This window comes from Mauremys mutica, chromosome 3 (assembly GCF_020497125.1).
Source record: "Mauremys mutica isolate MM-2020 ecotype Southern chromosome 3, ASM2049712v1, whole genome shotgun sequence".
NCBI classification, from domain to species: Eukaryota; Metazoa; Chordata; order Testudines; family Geoemydidae; genus Mauremys; species Mauremys mutica.
In genome coordinates, this window is record NC_059074.1 from 117,340,863 (window position 1) to 117,363,053 (window position 22,191).

At 45.2% G+C, this 22,191-nt stretch overlaps 1 protein-coding gene across 4 annotated transcripts in view; it reads right to left on the reverse strand.

The window, feature by feature from the left end:
* The window catches only part of TFB1M (transcription factor B1, mitochondrial), a 61,973-nt gene extending 41,756 nt beyond the window's left edge, over positions 1-20,217 (reverse strand). Inside the window, exons 1-4 of one of the 4 annotated variants that reach the window (XM_045009418.1) lie at positions 19,985-20,217; positions 17,321-17,479; positions 14,345-14,496; positions 6,555-6,663 (exon numbers count right to left, since the gene is read on the reverse strand). In XM_045009418.1, coding sequence (XP_044865353.1) covers positions 6,555-6,663; positions 14,345-14,496; positions 17,321-17,453 — 394 coding nt within the window. In that variant the 5' untranslated portion in view covers positions 17,454-17,479; positions 19,985-20,217. The other 3 variants (XM_045009419.1, XM_045009416.1, XM_045009417.1) reach the window with 3 other exon arrangements.
* Between the last annotated feature and the right edge of the window lie 1,974 nt (positions 20,218-22,191).

The window sequence follows — 22,191 nt, forward strand, 5'->3', positions numbered from 1 at the left end:
GCTTGCAGAAGAGAAGAGTGAGGGGGGATTTGATAGCACCCTTCAATTACCTGAAGGGGGGTTCCAAAGAGGATGGAACTAGGCTGTTCTCAGTGGTGGCAGATGACAGAACAAGGATCAATGTTCTCAAGTTGCAGTGGGGGAGGTCTAGGTTATATATTAGGAAAACCTATTTTACTAGGAGGGTGGTGAAGCACTGGAATAGATTACCTGATGATGTTCGTCCATCGTTTTCAAAGAAGACCTTAACATCTATCAGGTTGTGAGCTGTCCACGGTGCGTCCGCAAATGGCTGGTAAGGCCAATACGGGCATGGAATGTTCTGCCACATGTCGGGCAGACATGTGTGGGCACCACTGTTACAACATTTGCAGCTCTGGCTTTACGGAGTGCTCGCTTCTCTTGTGCTAGGGTTATCCTTCTGGCTTCAGATGTCTGGCAGCCTTGGTGGATCAGCGTACGCCATGTCGATCGGTCTTGTGCCAGGGTTTCCCAGGAGGTGATGTCGATATCCAGGGACTTAAGAGAGGCTTTCAGCGTATCTTTGTATCGCTTCTTTTGTCCCCCATGCGATCGCTTTCCTTGAGACAGCTCACCATAGAAGAGCTGTTTGGGGATGCGGTGGTCTGGCATCCTTACAACATGGCCTGCCCAGCGTGTCTGGGCTTTCATAAGCAGAGTGTAAACTGATGGCAGGCCTGCTCTGGAAAGGACTTCTGTGTCAGGCACCTTATCCTGCCACCGAATCCTCAGAAGTCTGCGGAGGCAAGTCGTGTGGAAGTGGTTCAATTGCCTAGCGTGCCTCCTGTATACAGTCCAGGTCTCACTGGCATACATCAAGGTAGTTAGCACTACTGCTCGGTAGACTTTAAGCTTTGTAGCAAGGCTTATTCCACGGCGGTCCCACACGTTGGTCAGCAGTCCGCCAAATGCAGAGCTTGCCTTGGCGATTCTGCAGTTGACCTCGATGTCAATTGTCACTGCGCGGGAGAGGGTGCTGCCAAGGTATGTAAATTGGTCCACTGCTTGCAGCTTTTGCCCCTTCACTATGATGGTGGGCTCTTGGTGTTGGGCTTTCGGAGCTGGCTGGTGCATCACTTCGGTTTTCTTTATGTTGATAAGAAGGCCAAAGTTATCGCATGCTGCTGCGAATTTGTCCATGCTGGCTTGCATTTCCTGCTCTGATCCAGCATTCAGGGCACAATCGTCAGCAAAAAGGAGGTCTCGTAGCACAGTCTCCTTTATCTTGGTGACAGCCTGGAGTCTTCGCAGGTTGAACAGTTTCCCATCAGTCCTGTATCTCAGGCTGACTCCCAAGGAACTGTTCTGAAAGGCGTCTGACAGCATGGTTGAAAACATCATGCTGAACAGGGTCGGTGCCAACACACACCTTTGCTTGACGCCATTTGTGACGGGAAAGGCCTCTGAAGCTTCTCCGTCGTCCAGAACACGAGCCGTCATGCCGTCGTGGAACTGACATACCATCAGGATGAATCTATCAGGGCACCCAAACTTCGACATGATACGCCACAGACCTTCACGACTGACAGTGTCAAAAGCCTTAGTGAGATCCACAAAGATGGTGTACAGTTCATGATTCTGCTCTTGACACTTCTCTTGGAGCTGTCGGACTGCGAAGATCATGTCCACAGTGCCACGCTCTTTACGAAAGCCGCACTGTGTCTCGGGTAATAGACCCTGTTCCAGGTGGTCAATCAGGCGATTCAGCAACACTCGTGCAAGGATCTTGCCTGCGCTGGAAAGCAATGATATTCCTCTATGATTGTCGCAGACTTTTTGATTTCCTTTCCTCTTGTAGAGGTGTACGATGGACACATCTTTCAATTCCTGAGGAATAGACCCTTGATTCCAGAAGGACTGAAACAGTTGAGTGAGTTTGTCAACAAGCACTGCACCACCATCCTTATAAACTTCTGCTGGGATCGCATCAGATCCTGAGGCCTTGCCACTGGACAGCTGGCTGATGGCCTGTAGGATTTCAGTCTCTGATGGTGGAACGTCCAGACTGTGGTTGATATCCGCCTGGGGCATTCTATCAATCGCCTCGTTATTAATGGAAGATGGGCGGTTCAGTACAGATTGAAAATGCTCAGCCCAACGCTGTAGAATCAGAGTCTTCTCAGTAATGAGAGTTACACCATCTAAATCCAGTAAAGGAGAGCTCCCTGAGGGCCGAGGGCCGTACAAGGATCTGAGGGCTTCGTAGAACCGTTTGGCATCGTTTCTATCAGCAAACATCTGGATTTCACCTGCCTTGGCACTCAACCAGGAGTCCTGCATCTTGCGAAGCTTGCTCTGTACGGTCCTGCGAGTGTTGTTAAAGGCATTTTTCTTAGCTGATGACGACGGGTCGTTCTGATGAGCACGGTAAAGGCGGTGCTTTTCAGCAAGTAAGGCCTTGATCTCTTCATCGTTTTCATCAAACCAGTCCTGCTGTTTCCTGTGTGAGGGTCCAAGAACCTTTAGTGCAGAAGAGTGCACAATATTCCGGAAGCGTTCCCAGTCCTTCTCAGCATTTTCCTCTAATTGCAGCTCTAAGAGTTGGTTGTCAAGATCTTCTGCTAGTAAAGCTGCTGTATTGGGGTTCCTCAGTTTACTGACGTTAATCTTTTTCACCACAGCTCTGTTTCCCTGCGGACGTCTCTTTGGCTTGATGTAAAGGCTTAATTTAGAGATGATGAGTCTATGATCAGTCCAACAGTCAGCACTCGGCATGGCCTTAGTCACCCTTACATCCTGTCTGTCTTTCCTCTGCACGATGACATAATCAATGAGATGCCAGTGCTTGGAGCGTGGATGCATCCAGGACGTCTTTTTGCGAGTGGGCAGGCGGAAGATGGTATTGGTAATGATCAGATCATGAGCCACACATGTCTTCAGGAGTAGTAGGCCATTGCTGTTACATTTGCAGATTCCATTTTTTCCAATGACGCCATCCCAGGCAGAGTGATCAGATCCTACTCTCGCGTTAAAATCGCCAAGTAGAATCAGCCTGTCGGTACGCTTCACGGATGAGAGTAGGGCATCAAGATCTTCATAAAACTTGTCCTTTACTTCATCCGGATTCATCATTGTGGGTGCGTAAGCGCTGATTAGTATAGCTTGCTTTCCTCTCGGTAGTGGAAGATGCAGTGTCATGAGTCGGTCGTTCACACCCTTGGGAAGATTGGCAAATTTGCGGACAAGCTGATTCTTAACCGCAAAGCCAACTCCAGATTCACGACGTTCATCACTGCTACGTCCACACCAGAAGAATGTGTAACCACCCCCTATTTCTGTGAGCTGACCTTCGTTGGCTAGACGAGTTTCACACAAGGCTGCAATATCGATGTTAAATCTTGCGAGCTCTCTAGCGACCAGGGCTGTTCTTCTTTCTGGTCGATCTGCTGAGGGGTTATCTTGAAGCGTGCGTACGTTCCATGTACCAATAATGAGTGGTGTCACCTTGCGGTTTGTTATTTGAAGTTTTGTTGTTCGACCGCATAAGATGGGATCCCCTCCAGCCGCGGTAAGCTAGCCAGGGTTCTGTGAAGCAAACAATGTTTAGGGCACCTTTACTAGCCCCTTCCTCTTGCTACGGAGGTGAGCAGTGCGGTCCTAAAAAGGGCTGCTCAGTCACTCAGGTAGACGCCGAATCCAGCTGTTGCTTCGATCAGCAAGAAGACGACCATTAGACCTGAGCCGCCTGTGTGCAGGTCCACAGCTACAGCTCCCAGTGTATCCACACCTGCTGCTTTGTCGCTCGCCCATCGCCACAGGACTTTGAAATTTACGGAAGTTAGGAGATGTCAAGACTTGCGCGTGGATTGGATTAAAGTGAGGGAGAGGTGCGCATAGTCAGCCTCACTCTCTCTTCCCAGATCCCATCTTGCTCCAATGGCAGGACAAGAGTCGAGACGGTTGGAGATGGGCTGGGCGCAGTGGTTGACCAGGGCATCTTTCGTGTCTTGCCGTGCTCTTAGCGTACCACACCGCTTGCAGAAACCGCCTTCATGACCGTTGGTCCTATTCTAGAAGGTCTCATCCGCTCAATCCGCCGGAGTCTGTCTTCACATGCTCGGAATAGACAAAGCCCTATCTCACCGGAGGTCTAAGCCCAACGGCTACCCTCAACCTGGTTTAGCCAGCCTGTCGAAGCTGTTGCCCGGGGTGTGGCCGCTGCGCATGCTACAGCTACAGGGAGCCACAGGTGAGAGCTGAGTGACAGGTGGGGACCAAAGGTGGACGAGCTGCCCTGAAAGGACACGACATGCCCCTACACCAGAGGTGCTACCCCTCCCTGAACACCCCAGATACCCCAGATTACCTAGGGAGGTGGTGGAATCCCCATCATTAGAGGTTTTTAAGGCCTGGCTTGACAAAGCCCTGGCTGAGATGATTTAGTTGGGGTTGGTCCTGCTTTGAGTGGGGGGCTGGACTAGATGACTTCCTGAAGTCTCTTCCAACCCTAATCTTCTATGATGCTATGAAATAAATGGTATTCTATTATTAACAGTGTGATTAATCAAGCAATTAATCAAGATTATTTTTTTTAATCACTGACAGCCCTATTAGAAATATCTTTGTCCATACACATACAAAGCAAATGAATGAAGTTGCTTATAATACTTTCTCTGGATCCAACCCCTGACCTGTTCCTATTCTCCGATCTGATGGAATTCTTCTAGGATGAATAAAGGAGAGTGGAGAAAAAATCCATTCTGGAAACCCAGAAGTCTTTGGAGGTGGGAGTAGTGGAAAAATCTTGAGTTCAACTCTTCTTCTCCCTGGGAAAGTACCTAAACTGAATCAATTCCAACAGAATGTTTGGTGCCTGCTCAACTGAGACACGTGTTAATCGCCGATGGAGCGGGAGACGGTTCCAATTGATGAACCTGTGCTGTAACTATTATTCATTGCAGTGCCATGCTGGAACTAGCTACTGGAACCTTATCTTGCCCCTACATCAACAGTTTCTTAGCTCTTACCTTTGGAACAAGATCATAGATTAGTTCTGGAAACAGGAGCCAACACCACAAGAGTTTTCCTCTTCACATCCTTCCCACTTCTGGGTTCTTTAGCACTGGGTGCCAAGGTGGAGGTTTTATCCTTCTTCCCTCCCAACTCACTCAGAACTGATGCTGGTCCCTGAGACTTATCTGAACCTTGTATTTGCTCAGTTCAGGATGGTTTTTGCTGACAGCACTTCTTGTAATAAAATCACCCAAAGTCGGTTCTGTCTCTCCTTTTTGGCCCATGCTGTAAAAACTGAGCAAATCAAACTTTTTGAAGGGGAGTGTCCCTCACCCAAATATGCGAGGCATCTAGCATGTACACTTGACACCAGAAACACTGTCGGACATGACATACGTCTTTTAAAACTGGTATTTTTATTCTTTGCTTCTGCCATCTCCATACTGAAGACTTACAATTAACTTAATCTAATAGTAAACTATCAACCATTGAACAAACTACTAATTCTAACTATAAAAATTAACTAGCTAATAAGCTACAGACCCAGAAACACTCCAGAGCAGTTCCTCATCCGTTCAGCTGTTGGAGCTGGAAGAAACTGAGGCAGCTGGAACTTTTATACTCTCGCTCTGGAATAGTTGATGCTCACTGAGAGGTGGAATTAGGGAAGCGTGTGAGTGCTCCAATAACTACTACTAGCTAGAATTCCACCATTCAACCTGCCCCAAATAATGTATCCACACGAGCGTGAATATTCAAAGAGCACTAGAAAGAATGTGCCACTGTTTCCTACATGCTGAAGAACTTATCCCTGATATCATTTCTGTGGCTGAGTCCAAAGATTCAAATCCTGAAGGGCCCTGTACAAACCCTATAAAGCAGCAGTAACAGGCATCAAATCTGCAGAGAGAGAATCTGAACCTCCACCCATGTTACAGAGCTCCCTTGCACTAACAGGGTCTTCCAGCAAACAGAAGAAATTGAAGCCTTGATATTGTATGGGTACATTTAAAAAACAAAACAAAACACCATGGCAGCAAGTCTTAGAGCCCAGGTCTACAGACTTGGGTTTGCAGGGCTGACGCTACTACACTAAAGATAGTCATGCTAATGCCCCCACTCGGGCTCTGAAACAGGGGGAGGGGAAAAGGTTTCAGATCCTAAGCTCCTAACCAAGTGGGAACAACTACACAGTTGTGTTTAACGCTGTAGCGTGTCAGCCAGAGGCTCTGAGACTTGTTGGGTTTTGTTTTTGCAGTATCGCTATATGCTACACGTCAATAAGTAAAAGCCATTTTTATACAACAATAAAATGCAAACAAAAAATTGGATTTAATTCACATTTCGTATAATGTAATTCTCTAGTTTGATTCACAAATAATAGAAAGTGGCACTTTTTGAATTCTGTCAGTGATTTACATTTTATTTTCACAGAGCAACAACAGAGGAACCCATGTGTGTAGATGAAGTGAGAGGAAATGGAACTCATGACGAAGAACTGCAGGTACCTTATCAAACAAGCTAATTTTCATAGTAACTGTTCAGAGGAAACAACAAATGTACTGAAAGCAGATACTAACCATCTTCCCACTTCTTTTGAAGGTGTTTTGGAAAAGCTCTCTCCATCTTGTATGTCAAAATGTCCCCATGAACAATGTGCACTTTTCCTGGAACTGCTTCAGACAGCATCTGTTTGTCAGCAAGCAAGCAGAATTAGTCTATTTAGCACCAATAAAATCTGGTAAACTTTTAAACATACTGAGCCATAATCATCCTTGGCTTCAGTGGAGTTACACTAGGCATGAATCTGGTCCTATATTTTTATCCTCACATACATGTAGTAGTAAAACAGAATAATTATCTTTTAGGTCTGGGCACATTATAAATAAAAGATGAACAAAATGTACATTTCCATGCAAAAAAGTTATACACACAAAAACCCAAACAGGTCTGATCCTATAAACCTACTATTCACTACTTGTGAGAGTAAAGGGTTACAGGATTGAGAGTTTAGACCTAATACAAATAATTAAAGACTTAAGTATTTTGAAGCCTGGAATGAACACAGATTATTAAAATATATTGGAGAAAATTCTCAGGTGTCAATACAACTTATTTGTGCTTCAAACATGCAAACTCTCATAAGGCTTGATTCTGCAAAATGCTGAGCACTCTGGCCTGATCAAGCAAAACACATTATTAGTTCCACTCAAATCAATGGCACTATTCACACACTTAAAGTGAAGTACATGCTTAAGTGTTGTGCAGGATCAGGCTAAAGGATTTAACACCTTACAGGATCAAGTTTATAATGCAAATCTATACAGCCATGAAAGAAGGAGTTCTGTACAGAAACAAACTAGTGGAGAAGAGAATGTTTATAGAAAAATTAATGTACTTTGAAATTTTCAGTGCTCTGCTACCTATCTATTATTAAGGGCTTGTCTAGACAAACAGCTAGTGTGTGGCAAGCCGGGGTGTAAATCTACAGTGCATTAGCATGCCACCCAGTCTATGGGGACCCTGCTCATTTGCACAAAAAGTCCCCTAGTGCACACTGATATACTCCCATTTCAAAGTGGAGTAGATCAAAATGCACTAGGGAATTGTAAATGTGCACTAACAGGGTCCACATGAACAGCTAGTGAGCAGCATGCTACTGCACTGTAGATTTACATCTCAGCTTGGCATGCACTAACCGTTCATCTAGACAAGCCCTTAGGGTTTTTTTTTGTTTTGTTTTCTAAGTAATTAGATTTTCCCTCTGGGTCATCTACTGCTGCTTGACCTTGCATTGATTCATACTGCTTCATTTAAGCCATTAGTGTATTTGAAATTATGTCTTCACTGTAGGATCAAACAGGCAGAGAAATAGTCTTAGAGACAGCAAACCATAATATTAAATCACAAACACTGGGAGTAAGCACACACAGTAAGAAACATGTGAAAGATACACTGATGTGTTTTAATCTGATAGTTGCAATGTTTTTCCCCCAAAGTACCCTATTGATTATTTATGGAGCAAATCAATTTTTATATTTACCAAGTATCTGGGGAAGATTTTTTTAAATTATTTTTAAAGCAGATTAGGAAAAACCAGATGGACAATGAAAAAGCAATTTTGGTTTGTGTGTAAGAAAATTCAAACCTATGTTATAAATGTCTGTTACAGCTCCATTTTGTTTCTTAAAGCTGTCCCCTTACTCCATTTTGTTCTTGTTCTCCTCTGTGGCCGCCCCTCCCTGGCTGTTAAGTTGTTTACCAGGGCCTCTGCCCTTCTCAAAGGGAGGGCCCCTTAAGTTGTTTAACAAAAGCCATTGCCCTTCTCAAAGGGATGGACACTTGTGCTAAGTGGGACCACTGTCCTGTTCAAAGGGTTAGTCCTGTTATCACCTTGTTAAAACCTGGGCTTGGTATAGGGTAGGCTCTGTCCAGAGCTGCAAGACCTATTGTGTTTTTAAGATCCTGGGCATGAGTCATACCTCTGGGCTCAGGGCTAGTCCAAACATGCCTCTGTGGCTACCTGCAGTTTTTCCCTACCTGCTCTCCTCCCTGTGAGAAGGGGAACCAATCAGAGTTACTGGCGGGAAGCTGCCAGGGTTTGCCTTTAAAAAGACATTTTTTGAACAGACTTCAGAAAGGTTCTTGCATTGCTGCCTGGTCTGATCAACCAGGGGTTCTGGGGGTCCTTTCTCCGCTCTTGTTTTATTTTTGAGCATACCCCCGTTTTTGAACCCCCCCCCCACGAAGAACGAATTGCTGCCTGAGAGATCTCCTGATTATCAAGACTGTACCGAGCATTCTGATGTTCTTGCTGCTTCTGCCTCTGCTGCTGCCTTGTGGGATGGTAAGAATCCCTCTGTGAAACTTTCTATACTTTTATTTTTATTATTTTAGCTGCTGGCTCTGTCTCCCCAGCACACAGACTCAGGCTTGGTCTGTGTTTTAAAACCTCTCTTAAACTCCGTGGCACTCTGCCACTAAAAGTAAATTGGTGCTGCACCTAAGCTCTGCTCCTGTGGGCTTTGCCCTGGACTCACGGTTTTCAGCTGTATCCACTGCTGCAGCCACCTCCCTTGGCTTCCTTGGGGGCTGCCTTGGGAGCTGTATTCTGGGGCACATACCACTCTGCCCTCTGTAACTTCCCCATAGCATAAGGTGCACCATAGATTTTGTTTCTTTAGTTTAATAAGTCATAGTTTGTTAAGATTGTAAAGCTTGTAAGTCTCACCTGCCTTGCTATAGTTCGTTGTTTTGTTGCTCCATATAGCTGCTTGTTGCAGTTTGCTTAGAATTGTGATATTTGTTGTTTTGCCTAGTCATTGGTTAAGATAGATTTAAAAAGTCATTGCCTGATTGTATTCTGTACCTGTTTTGTTACTTTGTAGAAGCTGCTTGTCATTTTCTATAAGTTTGATTAAGTTAGAGGATAGATAAGGTTCTTGCTGTTCCAATCTCCCCCTCTGAACTTCCCAAACCCCTTGCTGCTTTTTTCCCCTGTGTCTGCATCACCCTCTGAACTTCCCAAACCCCTTGTTGCTTTTTTCCCCTGCATCTGCATCACCCTCTGAATTTCCCAAACTCCTTGCTGCTTTCTCTCCCACGTCTGCATCACCATCTGAACTCCCCCCTCACACACTGCTCTGTTGTCCTTACCTCGCAGGGCTTCAGAGTCTCTCGCTGCTTGCAGCTGCATCTCTCATCATTCCCCCCCCCCGTTTCTTGACCCAGCCTTTGGGTACACTCTTGCTATCACAGCCTCACAAATTAAGTCTACACTGCATAATTTCACTTATCACCCATATTGTATTATTGCACTGTGATTCACATATTACTTCCACCTTTCTAATATACTTTGTATTTGCATTAATACTATTGTTACATTGTGTATAAGGCCACCTACCACTTAATACATTCTATCTAAGATTGTTGACCATTCTATATAGAAGCTACTATTTTATTTTGCATTTCCCTTTGGTATGTTTTACATTCCACATTGTATCTAGAGCTGTTCCTATATAAAGTTGAGTTGCTTATTAACTGTACTGTATCCCATTGTGCTAAACCCCACTTACTGTACCCCACTGTTAGAACTCCCTACACTGTTCAATAAGAAAACCCCCCCACCATCACTGTCTATTGTAAACACCCTATACACCCCATCCCATCGTATTTCTCACCACTCCCTTTTTCCTTTAATAAAGAAATGAATTTGCACCCCACCCGTGTGGTAATTGCTCCCCAAGATCCCATATACCTGCAGGCAGGGACAATAAACAGTTAAATGTTTTGAATTTAATCAGTGAAAAAAGGAAACTGATTTTTGTGGCAGCTTAGATTTATTACTCCAACTCATTTCAGCATCATAATTTGCATATTCAATTTCAATCATGCAGCTTCACTCAGGGATTTGGACAGGATGAAAAGTTTTAAAATTTCACCTCAATACTGCTTAATGGAAAACCAACATTCTCAGCTTTCTGAATCAAAGGAAACTGCTGCTTTCCAGGAATGTTCATGGACATACAGAATTCAAGTAGAGATTTAAATTCCATGCAGGGGGTACTGAAACGGAGTTTAACTCTTTAAAAAAAAAAAAAGTCCCCATCTCTTTGAAACACAATTAGTTTCAACTAGAGAGAAAAAAAATCTAACATGAAACAAGTCTGGAATTTTAATACAAACCAATTTAAGAGTAGATGTCATCACTGCAGCAGTAGTTTAGCTACCTATAAGTAGTTTATCTGCCTTGATTTGTTAATTTTTACTGTGAAGGGTGCCATCCACAGATGCAAATTAATGTAATAAGATCCATGGAGTAAGTAAATAGTACCAAACAAAGCAGACAGATGTCTATACAAATGATAGGCAGTGATCATACGTGAAATTGTTTTTTAATGGTGGGTTTCGCTGTCAAGAAGGGTCTTTAGGTTTTTTTAAATGACTATAGTTTGCATAATTTAAAAATTCATTAGCATATTAGAGACAGAAGAACAGAACCTTAGACTGGTTTTTCTTTTTGTCAGCAGTAAAAGTATTAAAAGTAAATAGGTATAAGTAATGAATTAGAAAAAATAAAATGTTTTTTCAGATGCAACTTCATGTCTTAATAGCCAGTTATTACCTATTGCCCTTTAACTTTCACTACACTAGTAAATTCCACTGCATTTTATGAAATCTGTTGGCATAAAATTGCAACAAAACATTGCTAATTTGAACTAATGACTGGAAGACCCATTGTGAATTAATGCATTTTAGGGCAAATCCTGCATCCATCAAGGGTCCTCTGGCAGCAGAACTAATGAGGTTCCACAAACTTCTAGGCACAAAGAACTGGGGAAAGATAGAGCCAGAGGCTTTGTCACTGCAGCGCCTCTTGCCCTCCACCTTGCATCTGAGGGGGTATAAAGGCACTCATGGATACTTCCACCAATAGGCTGAATTCGCCACCATTGAAGAGTTCTGCAGTCATTCCATTGCTCAGCCTGAGGGGAAAAATCTTACCTCTGCCCCTTTTATAAACCTGCTTAGCCAAGTTATCAGGTTGTATGCCAGCATGAGGCTATGACCCTTTGAGAATGAAATATAGAGAAATTTACAGGAATCCCCTGACCAAATACACCTCTACCCCAATATAACACGACCTGATATAACACGAATTCGGATATAATGCGGTAAAGCAGAGCTCCGGGGGGGGGGGCAGGGCTGTGCACTCCGGTGGATCAAAGCAAGTTCGATATAAAGAGGTTTCACCTATAACGCAGTAAGATTTTTTGGCTCCCAAGGACAGCGTTATATCAAGGTAGAGGTGTATGTGCACAATAATTCACCAAGGGCCGGCATATAAGGTCTCTACCAAAAGCCAGTAGTCCACTGATCATCATGATCATTGTGAAATGTATGTACAAATATTTAAGAAATTATGTATCTATACTGGAAATTGTGTTCTTAAAGCCTTGACGTTAAAGGCAGATTACCTGGTGACCTGTCTTAGACACGTTCTGTTCAGGCAGGGCAAAGGAGACGCTTATCTCTACATCTGGTCACTGTGTATTGTATGCCTCATAATGTAAGTCTATTTGCATACTAAGCCACCAACTAATCAAGACTGCCAAACTGACTAGAGATCACCAAATCTACAGGAAGGAACACACTGCAGGAGAGTGTTCAGTTTATGACTAAGATGAAAGGATTCATCTGGTCTATCAAAAGAATGCAGAGAGACACACTGTATCCTTCACTGAGGAGAGAAGTTGACAAAATGGCCTGTTTCATGAAAAAGGGATCACAGCCTGCCTGGCTGACAAATGCTGGAGAACAATATTGCAAGACATGAAAGTGACTAGTTAAATATGTCTAGGTTCTAGAATGCAAATTATGATTTTATTTTATATGCATTCATTTATTTCCAATACTTCTACTTGCTATCGCTTAAATCTCTATACTTTGTTAAATAAACTTACTTGTTTTCTCTATAAACGTTTCTAAATGTGGTTTATTAAGTGGCGGAGTGATCTGAGGTGTAATTCATAAGCTGAGATGTATTTTCCCTTTGAGAGCAGTGGATCTGGGAATACAGCGACTGTTCAGTGGAACGACTGCTGGACACTGCAGAGGGACATTCAAAGGGCTTGAGGGTTGAAGCATGCCTACTGCTAACCTGCAGCGGGGCAGCAGAGCTTGAGCTGGCATGCTTCTATTGCCTGTAGCCCAGGGAGTTGACCCCCAGCAGGCAAAGACCAGGCTTCCTCATAGTAAAGGTAGGTGGTAGCGAGGTGCCTCACAACCCTGGGTACTCCTGGGAAGTGTGTCAGCCACAGACCCCTACTTCAATATTATGAAGCAAACATCATGGGAAAGCCTGAAAAGAACTTAGTAAAAATCCAGAATGTTTTAAATGTCACTGGTTTCACACATGGTAAAAGATTCTTCTAAATAACAGCCCCCAATTGTTATTTTAATATATGGCATTTTCTGCTGTTCAAATCCCAGACCCTTTATGTACAACTATTCTAGATTGAAACAGAGAACTTCCAGTGAAAAACCAGAAAAAACAGAGAGGTTATGACCCACATCAAAGAGACTCATTCTGTAATTTATCATCATCTTATCTGGAAAATAAAGCTCAAAACCAAATTTAATACTAATGGATGCAAGATACTGTTTGTTTATTCACACCCACTCTTACTCAAGATCTCCAGTATATAGTAATAAGTAATAATTGGAGATATACCAATCTTCTAGAACTGGAAGGGACCTCGAAAGGTCATCAAGTCCAGCCCCCTGCCTTCACTAGCAGGACCAAGTACTGATTTTTGCCCCAGATCCCTAAGTGGCCCCCTCAAGGATTGAACTCACAACCCTGGGTTTAGCAGGCCAATGCTCAAACCACTGAGCTATCCCACAAAGTGTCCAAGATATTTTGTTGAAGGATCCTAGAAGCGGTGCTTCTATTTAGAGGAATCTGCTTCAGCAGTAGTTTTTGAAAGCCAAACAAAAATGTTCCAGCTAATTCAAGCAATTATCTGATAAGACATGCACAGAGAATTAATTACATCATATCCTTTCTTACTTGGTTCAAATAATGGTGATTTATAAGTCAATTATGAGATTCAAATGTATTAACTGGCGGATAATGTTTACATTCAATAATCCTAATGGATGCAGTTATAACAATTGTATCAGGATGATACTAACTACAACAGTTTTTGCAAAGACAGCATGGGTCTGCAACTGTTTCAACTGTATTTTCCACTCCATGCATCTGATGAAGTGGGTTATAGCCCACGAAAGCTTATGCCCAAATAAATTTGTTAGTCCATAAGGTGCCTTAAGGACTCCTTGTTGTTTTTGCTGATACAGACTAACATGGCTACCCCTCTGAAACCTGTTTCATCTGAGTGGGGCCGCAGCATTATTATCCTTTGTTTGGACTGAAGAAATGATTTTCACAAAGAGATTAGAAGTACAAAAATGTCATTAATCAATCTGGTGAAAAAGATCTGATCAGATAAAGGTGTTTGAGATGGACTATAAACTATTTTAAATCTCAAAACCTTAAAAGGATTTCTATATAAATTGGTATAGCAGTATTCTTCCAATTAATGAGTAATACATCCAATCAAACATAATAAAATAGATTAATGTACTGTATTAATGTGCCAACATAGATTAAACTAAACAACGGACCTCTAGGAAAGAAGCAGAAAACACTGCAAATATTTCTGATACAAGTTGTTTTAGAGCAAGGAGTACTTTTTTCAATTGTTCAGATCAAAATAGGAAATCCAATTTTTTTTAAAGTAATTTAACTTCTTGAATGTTTAAACATATATTAATTATAAAAAACAATTTATTTCCCAATTGATACCTGCAGTCCTGGAATAAATCGAGTATCTTTTTCAACTAACAGGAGTTGAGCAACATCAGCATTGAGAATGGATCTTGTAATTCCTCCTGGCCCAGGGCCCACCTCACAGACATGGGCATCTTTCAGCTTGCCAGCCTGTCTCACTATCTTATCTGTAAGTCACAAAGCACATACAAAGCTTTTATTTTGCAAGGCACTGAGCTCACCAACATTAGTGTAGTTTGTGTTTCTACAGTAAACAATGAGTTTATCACAGAAGAGACAAACAATGGCACCTCCTGGTTAAATGAGAAGAGTACTGTTTTTTATGGAGCCTGCTAGACAGCACAGAATTCAGTTTCAGAAACTCATAACCAAACAGAGAGCTTGCACAGTCCGGTGCTTAATGTATTTTGTTAATTACAGAATCTATTAAAAAAGATAGACAAATAATTTTCTCCTTACAAATAGGAAATTCAATTCTCTTTCTGGCAGGTAACCTCTGACATCTCTGTAGAGTCTGCCCATTTAAAGGGAAATGCCATTACACTGAGGCAGTTCCAAAGAAATATAAAATGAACAAGGCTAAAGAGGAGCAGCCTGGGGATTACGGTATTTAGGAAGCGGAGCTATTTGAGATAAGAGATTGGGGAAGCCCGGAACAAGAAGCAGGAAAGATTAGGGCAAAACAGAGCAGAGTTGGTTGTGGACAGCTAAATGTTAAAGGCGTGGGAAGAAGAGAAATCTGTACAAAAGGAGGTGGAGAAAGCCAGGGTCAGACAGTAGGAGAACACAAGGAGTGGTTAAAAAAAAAAAGTGGCATGCAAAGCGGAACCACTTCAACAGAAGAAGCTGAGCAAGACCCAGACATGAATAGCCAGTAGGTTGACAGGGCACCCAGCAGGTAGCAGACCACGGTTCAAGTCCCTGCTCCACATCAGGCAGTGTGAGAATTTGAACCCGGTTCTCCCATATCCTCAGCCTCTATGCTATTGGATATAAGGGGACACAGGCATCACAACCACCTTCTTTGCTTTATGCAAGGCCTGATCTACCAGATGCATCTTACAGTCAAAGCACGCAGGGGATGCCTATCTTGTGAATCCCGCTGGGGCTCAGGTGTGAGGCTCAGGTGTGAATTAGACACAAAGCTGCTCGATGGTATGAGGACTGAGGTGGCTATGTGCATGATAGGGTTGCCAACCTTCCCAGATTGGCTCGGAGTCTACCAGAACCGGCCTCAATCGCCCGGTGACTATTAAAAGGAATCCGGGAGATCTTAATAGGCCAAATGTCTGACAGGCGGCACAGTGGGGCTAAGACAGGCTCCCTATCTGCCCTGGCTCTGTGCAGCTCATGTCTGGCTCCGAGGTGCAGGGGCAGCCAGGGGGTCTCTGCACACTGCTCCCAAGCACCGAGTCCACAGCTCCCATTGGCCAGGAACTGCAGCCAATGGGAGCAGTGCCTGCATGCAGGGGTAGCACAAGGAGCCACCTGGCTGCCCCTGAGCCTAGGAGACAGCCGCTTACAGGAGCTGCCGGAGGCAAGCGCCGTCCTTCCGGAGCCCGCACCCTCAGCCCCTCCCACACCCCAACCCCCTGCCCCAGCCCTGAGCTCTCTCTGCACCCAAACTCCTTCCTGGAGCCCATATCCCCTCACGCACCTTAATCCCCTGCCCTGATCCCGCTTCTGCACCCCAAACCTCTCATCTACGGCCCTCACCCCCTCCAGCACTCTAACCCTCTGCCCCAGCCCAGATTTCCCTTCTACACTCTGAACCCCTCATTTCTGGCCCAACCCCAGAGCCCTCACTCCATCCTGCAGTTCAACCCCCTGCCCCAGCTCGGTGAAAGCAGGTGGGGGTGGGGGCGAGCGAGCGACGGAGGGAGGGGGGGAGGAGGCCTCGGAGAGGAAGCAGGGCAGGGATGTGATCTCAGGGAAAGGGCGGGGGCAAGAGTGTTTGGATTTGTGTGCTTAGAAAGCTGGCAACCCTAGTGCATGCCCACCAGCAGAAATTTAGATGCCCAGGGAACGTTACCAGTGGAGTCTTAGGCACATAGGTAATTTAAGCACCTATAAAGTTAGGTGATAGCTGAGCTAGGGTTTTGAGGATTTAAATTTTGGACTTAGGCCCCGAAAATGGCAGTTGGGCACCTAAGTCCCCTCTTGCGAATCTCACCTTTAAGGCTTGTCCACATATACAGTTGTTCCTGATTGACTCCACATGTTCCTGTTTCTCATAACTATTTTTATTGCACCCTACCTTAATCTGAGTTAACTTTCAAGTGTAGAAAAGCCCTTGGGGGTTTCACACCCACACTGTGCAACTATTGCACAGTAGAACCATCTCTAGGTCAGCAGAGAAGGAGCAACACAGTTTGGAGTCAGCAGCATAAGTGATGTGAACTGTGGCTGAAATGAAGCTGGAGAAAAATCTGACCAGTATAATACAATAGGCTCAGAAAAACCAGGACACTCCCAGTAAACTAGGGCATATGGCCTTCCTAGTCAAAGCACATGCTAGGATAATAAACAAATGCAGTACTTCATACCCTGCACAAATATGACCCTCAGAGTATCTCATTTTTGAGGCAAACATAGAAGCTATCTAATTGCCTCCCACCATTCCCTAATATTCTCTGGTAACCTCTGAGGGGGCATTAGTATTTTTTAAATAGGCACTGGACACAGCTCCATAATTAAGATGGAGTTGAATTTTGCATTTACATAAGAAAAATCAATTTTCTGTTATGTATAAATACAGTGTAAACCCTTCCCCCCAATACAGTATTTAATCTGCATACAAAATTACATTTCTGAGCATTTACAGATAAATGTATTGAGTTAAAATATATTTTTTTAAATGTACCAGTGTTGTTGTGAGGAAGACAAGAGTCCCCATGCAAATAAATGTAGATAGAACTTAAATTTTGGAGAAAATGAATAGGCAGTTTATGATTACAAATTTTAAAAGATGCAAGATAAAAAATGTCCTACCTGTCAATCTCAGATCCAGGAGAAAATTCTGGGATAGCTGCTTTTGTGCTCGGAGATTAAACAGTTTAATAATTTCTCTAACAGTTGGCAGAGGTGGTAGACGGAAAGCAGCCATCTTTCCTGAAGCAGCCATTGGCCAAGACTGTTAACTCTTGCTCCTAAAAAACAGGGAAAGAAGGCACTAGGAGTAATCAGGTGTACAGTAGGGCAGAATTAAATATGTAAGAAACAGAATGGAATGAAGTAAAACTCAAAATATTTACTTATTCTGATTTTATCAAATGAACCTATTGCTTTAGAAGCATATACACCTCTATCCCGATATAACGTGACCGAATATAACACAAATTCGGATATAACGCGGTAAAGCAGTGCTCCGGGGGAGGGGTAGGCAGGGCTGCACACTCCAGTGGATCAAAGCAAGTTCGATATAACGCGGTTTCACCTATAACACGGTAAGATTTTTTGGCTCTCAAGGACAGTGTTCTATTGGGGTAGAGGTGTATTAAAAATACACAAGATTTACAACCTACGGTCCTAATCTTGCAAACACATATGAATGTGCTTAATTTTAAGCACATGAGCAGTTTCATTTACTTTAATCTACGCACACCTTTAAAATTAGGTATTGTGTGCAGGAGGCAGCACTAGAATCAAAATACTGGGCGGGTCAGACAACAGATGTAAAATGAACCCCCCATACCTCCAAAAATAGTTATTTAACAGTCCTGTATTTTGATGATTAAGTCTAGCCTTTTTTAAACTAAAAAGTAGTGGTTTTACATTGAAGGGGAAAGTCAAATGTACAAATGTACAAAAGCTGAACACTGTCAATTATTTAATTACATTAATTTCCCCAATAAAAAGAAAAACTATTTCCTCTTTTCCCTGAAACATCAAGTTTGGTGATAAGAGAGACAAAGGAGGAAGAAAGCCTAAGTGCCATTTTCTACAATGTTGCCCACACTTTTTGATCCTTTGACTTTTTCTAACTCTGACCCTCTGGATGATGGAGAAAAGGTGCCCCCTTTTCAGACCCATTCCCCTAGCTCAAGGGTTACTTCATCCTGATCCGAGTAGCTTTGGAGACAAGAGGTCCTATTATGCAATGGTCCATTTGGATGCAAACAGCTATTTAGAGCAAGGTAGATCCTATAGCTCAGCGATTCTCAAACTGTTGGTTAGGACTCCAAAGTGGATTGCGAGTTCATTTTAATGGGATCACCAAGGCTGGCATTAGCCTCATTAGGGTCCAGGGCAGAAAGCTGAAGCCAGAGGGCATTGTCCCCACAGGCCTTGGACTCAGGCTTTGGCTACACTTGCACTTCAAAGTGCTGCCGCGCCAGCGCTTTGAAGCACTAAGTGTAGTCAAAGCGCCAGCGCTGGGAGAAAGCTCTCCCAGCGCTGTCCCTTCTCCACCTCCCTGTGGGGAATAACGTACAGCGCTGGGGCTTTGACCACACTGGCGCTTTGCAGCGCCGCAATTTGCAGCGCTGGAGAGGGTGTGTTTTCACACCCTGCTGCAGCACTGCAAATTTCTAAGTGTAGCCAAGCCCTCAAGCTTAGAGACTTGGGGTTTCTGCTCTGGTACCCAGTGAGTCTAATGCCAGCGTTGCAAAGCCCAAGCCCCACCACGGGAGGGATAAAGTGCAAGCCCGAGCAACGTAGCTTTGTGGGGCCACCTGTGGCATGGGGGTCGTGCAGTAATTTTGTTGTCAGAAAGCTATCGCACTGCAACAAACTTGAGACCCACTGCAAGCTTAATGAGAGCTGCCGCCTCCACAGGTCACTGCTCCCGACGTACAGAGGCGGGCCCTGACCTGCACCAGCGTGTGCAGCTCTTAATAATACTTGGCATTCCCAGGAGCTCAACCACTGACAAGCCCCATTTTCCAATTAGCCCAGCGCTGCCAACCGGCCGGGGAACGTCTAAGGGGGCGAGTGAAACCACCCGCAAGGCCCCACGGTTCTCACCCCGCTTCCCTCTGCGGAGGGCTCTGCTCCCGCCTCCGCCCCCAGGATTCACACCCCCGGCGGAGGCCCGGGCAGCGCGTGCCCCGCGCCACAGGGGGCCGGGCCAGGCGGGGCGATTCCCGGGCTGCGCGTTTCGCATCACGACAACTCTCCCGCCGCCGGCAGGGGCGGTGCTTGGCGGGGGGGCGGGGCGGGGGCGCCGTGAGGCTGGGCAGGTCTGACCCCCCGCCGCGCGGAGGCGTTGCACATGCGCAAAGCGCACACGGGAGGGGGAGATGGGCGAAGCTGCCCGCGCGTAACTTACCGGTAGAGCCGTTGCCGCGCGGAGCGCAGCCGAGCGGGAACGCGCGCGCGCGAGAGTCAGGCGACCGCTGGCGGGTTCTTTTTAGTGTAACTTTATTAGCGCGTTAATCAATAACAACAGCCACGCGGCGCAGTGACCCGGAGATGGAGGAAAGCTAACCGGAAACAGAATTTCGGCGCCCAATCTGGCAATCGATGGGGAGGGGCGGTGTCTCCCCATAGCGCATGCGCCTCGCCGTCAACCTCAACGTTACACTCCGCCTTCCCGGGTCTGGACAGGGTCTCACATGCGTCGTCTCCCTACGGAGAGGAAGGGGGTCTTAGAGCGCATGCGCACTAGTAGTTCTCAACATTCCCTGCCCCCACATGTTGCGCGTGCGCTTCCTACCCAGGCCGATTCAGGGTCATGGGCCTCACACTGCGCAGGCGCAGTAGTGCGTGGCGGTGTCCTGCTAGCGCCGCCGGGTAGTTCTTGCTGTGCGCGTGGCGGCTCCGCCGGGCGTTGGGCTCGGCTGCCGGGTACAGCTGGGTTCCGCCCGCGCTTTCCCTGCCCCAGGTTCGCTTTGTCTGCGCCGCCGCGTGAGTTACGTGAACTCCGATGTCCCGAGCCCTGCTGCCAGACCTGCCGCCTCCTGCTTCTGCTCGCACGGCGCCCCCTGGCGCCCTGAGGCTGCAGCCACACGCCAGGGGGCTGGTTCCTGCGCAGAGCCTCACCAGGGTTGCCACCTCACTAATGGCTGGTACCTGGACCCCTCAGGCTCCGCCGCCTGGTCTGCCTCTCCCCCGCGAGGTCTGCCATTTGCTCTGCCTCTTCCCTGAAGGCCGCCCCTCTTCTTCCCCCCCCCACCCGGGCATCCCCCTGCTCTATCTGCCCCCGCACACTCCACCCAAAAACCAGACATCTGGGCTTGTCAAATGTCACTGTGACTCACAAGCCGAAACCCAGACTGTCTAGGTAAAAAACGGATGGGTGGCAATCCTAAACCTCACTAGGCAGCAGGGTCCAGCCATGTAGAGCCAGCCAATAACATAACTGGTGTGTAAAACTGTGAGAAGTTAGGGGGTGCAAAACACAAGGGGTCAGACCCACAACAGGACAAAGGCATTGCAGTACTCAGCATTGCTATGCCTAGTGTTTAGGTGGTCTGTCACTTAGTGGAGTCCTCAGCCCCACATTTCGTGCTCAGGCTCCTTATACAATCTACATCAAGAATTGAGCACCTACAAATGGAATCACTAGAAAGCCTGCAAATTGAGGGGACCAGCTTCAAAAGGACCAATTGAAAGTGACCTAGTTCACAAAATATCATAGCTCAGTGGTTTGGGAAATCACTTGGAATATGGGATTTCCTGCTACACATCAAGCAGAGTGGGGATTTGAAATCAGGTCTCCCACATTCCAGGTGAGTAACCTAACTCCTAGCTACTAGTATTTAGACATTCCCATGCATTCACCCCAAAATTCCTAGTCTAGTCACCACAATAGACTTGTGGGCTTTGGTGTGCTCTGGAAACACCTACTGGACTGGGCCACATGTGCAAGATGGACATGGGAATGTCTAATCTGAGCATCATGCTGGGGTTTAGGCATGAGATGGAGTATCGAGCAGCATGGTGGCATCAGATGTGTGCAGTGCTGTGCATGCTTACTTGCAGGAACTTAGGCACCCAGGGAATTTGGGCACTTAGAGAGTTAGGGAGCAGCTGAGTGGGGGTTTTGAAGATTTCAGTGGTGCCTAAATGTTGGGCATCTAAAGTGGTAACTAGGTATCTAAATCCATTTGTGGATCTAGCTCAAAGGTTTTAGCAACATTGATTTGTTAACATTGCAGCCCTGAAGCATGTTTCAGTCTTGAAAACAGTATTTTCCAAAAAATTATGAGCATATAAAACAAGGCTATAAGAACAATCATTCTACAGCCTTCGCTAGAGCTTTCGTTACTATGGACAGAATAAATATAACATCATTTATCCAAGATTCTCAAAGCCGAAAGATAATTTATCCTAAGAAAGCCTCTCAGTTGATTTAGTGTTATCCCCATGTACAGTGGTACAATGAAAGCACATAGACGTTGATGTCTCAATTTTCAGAAGTCACTGCAATCAATGGTAGCTGCAGATACTCAGTACCTTTGAAGATCCAGCCATAAATGACTTGCTTAAAGTGGTACTCCAAGTCTGGAGCAGAACTAAAAATACAAAGCAGATATCCTGACTTCCAGTCTTTTTAGGGTATGTTTACATTAGAGGTTTCTTTTAAAAACTTGAGTTAACTAATTTCCAAGTTTGTGGTTTGCCCAATTCTACACACCTAGGACTTGATTTTCAGCAGTTCTCACCATCTGCAGTTCCCCTTAATTTCCACTGGAGTTGAGAGTGCTGAGCACCTCTGAGAATCATGCCTTAGGGGTCTTGAGTTGGATACAATTAGGTTTAACTCCTCAAAGGATCTCAGGCAGTTAGGCTCCTAAATACCTTTGAGGATCTGGGCCTTCATGCATGGGCAGCAGGTTATATATATCTGCGGTGCCCGGGCTACAGGAATATTCAGGGCCGGGTGCCCTGCTCCAGCAATATTTGGAGCTGGGTCTCTC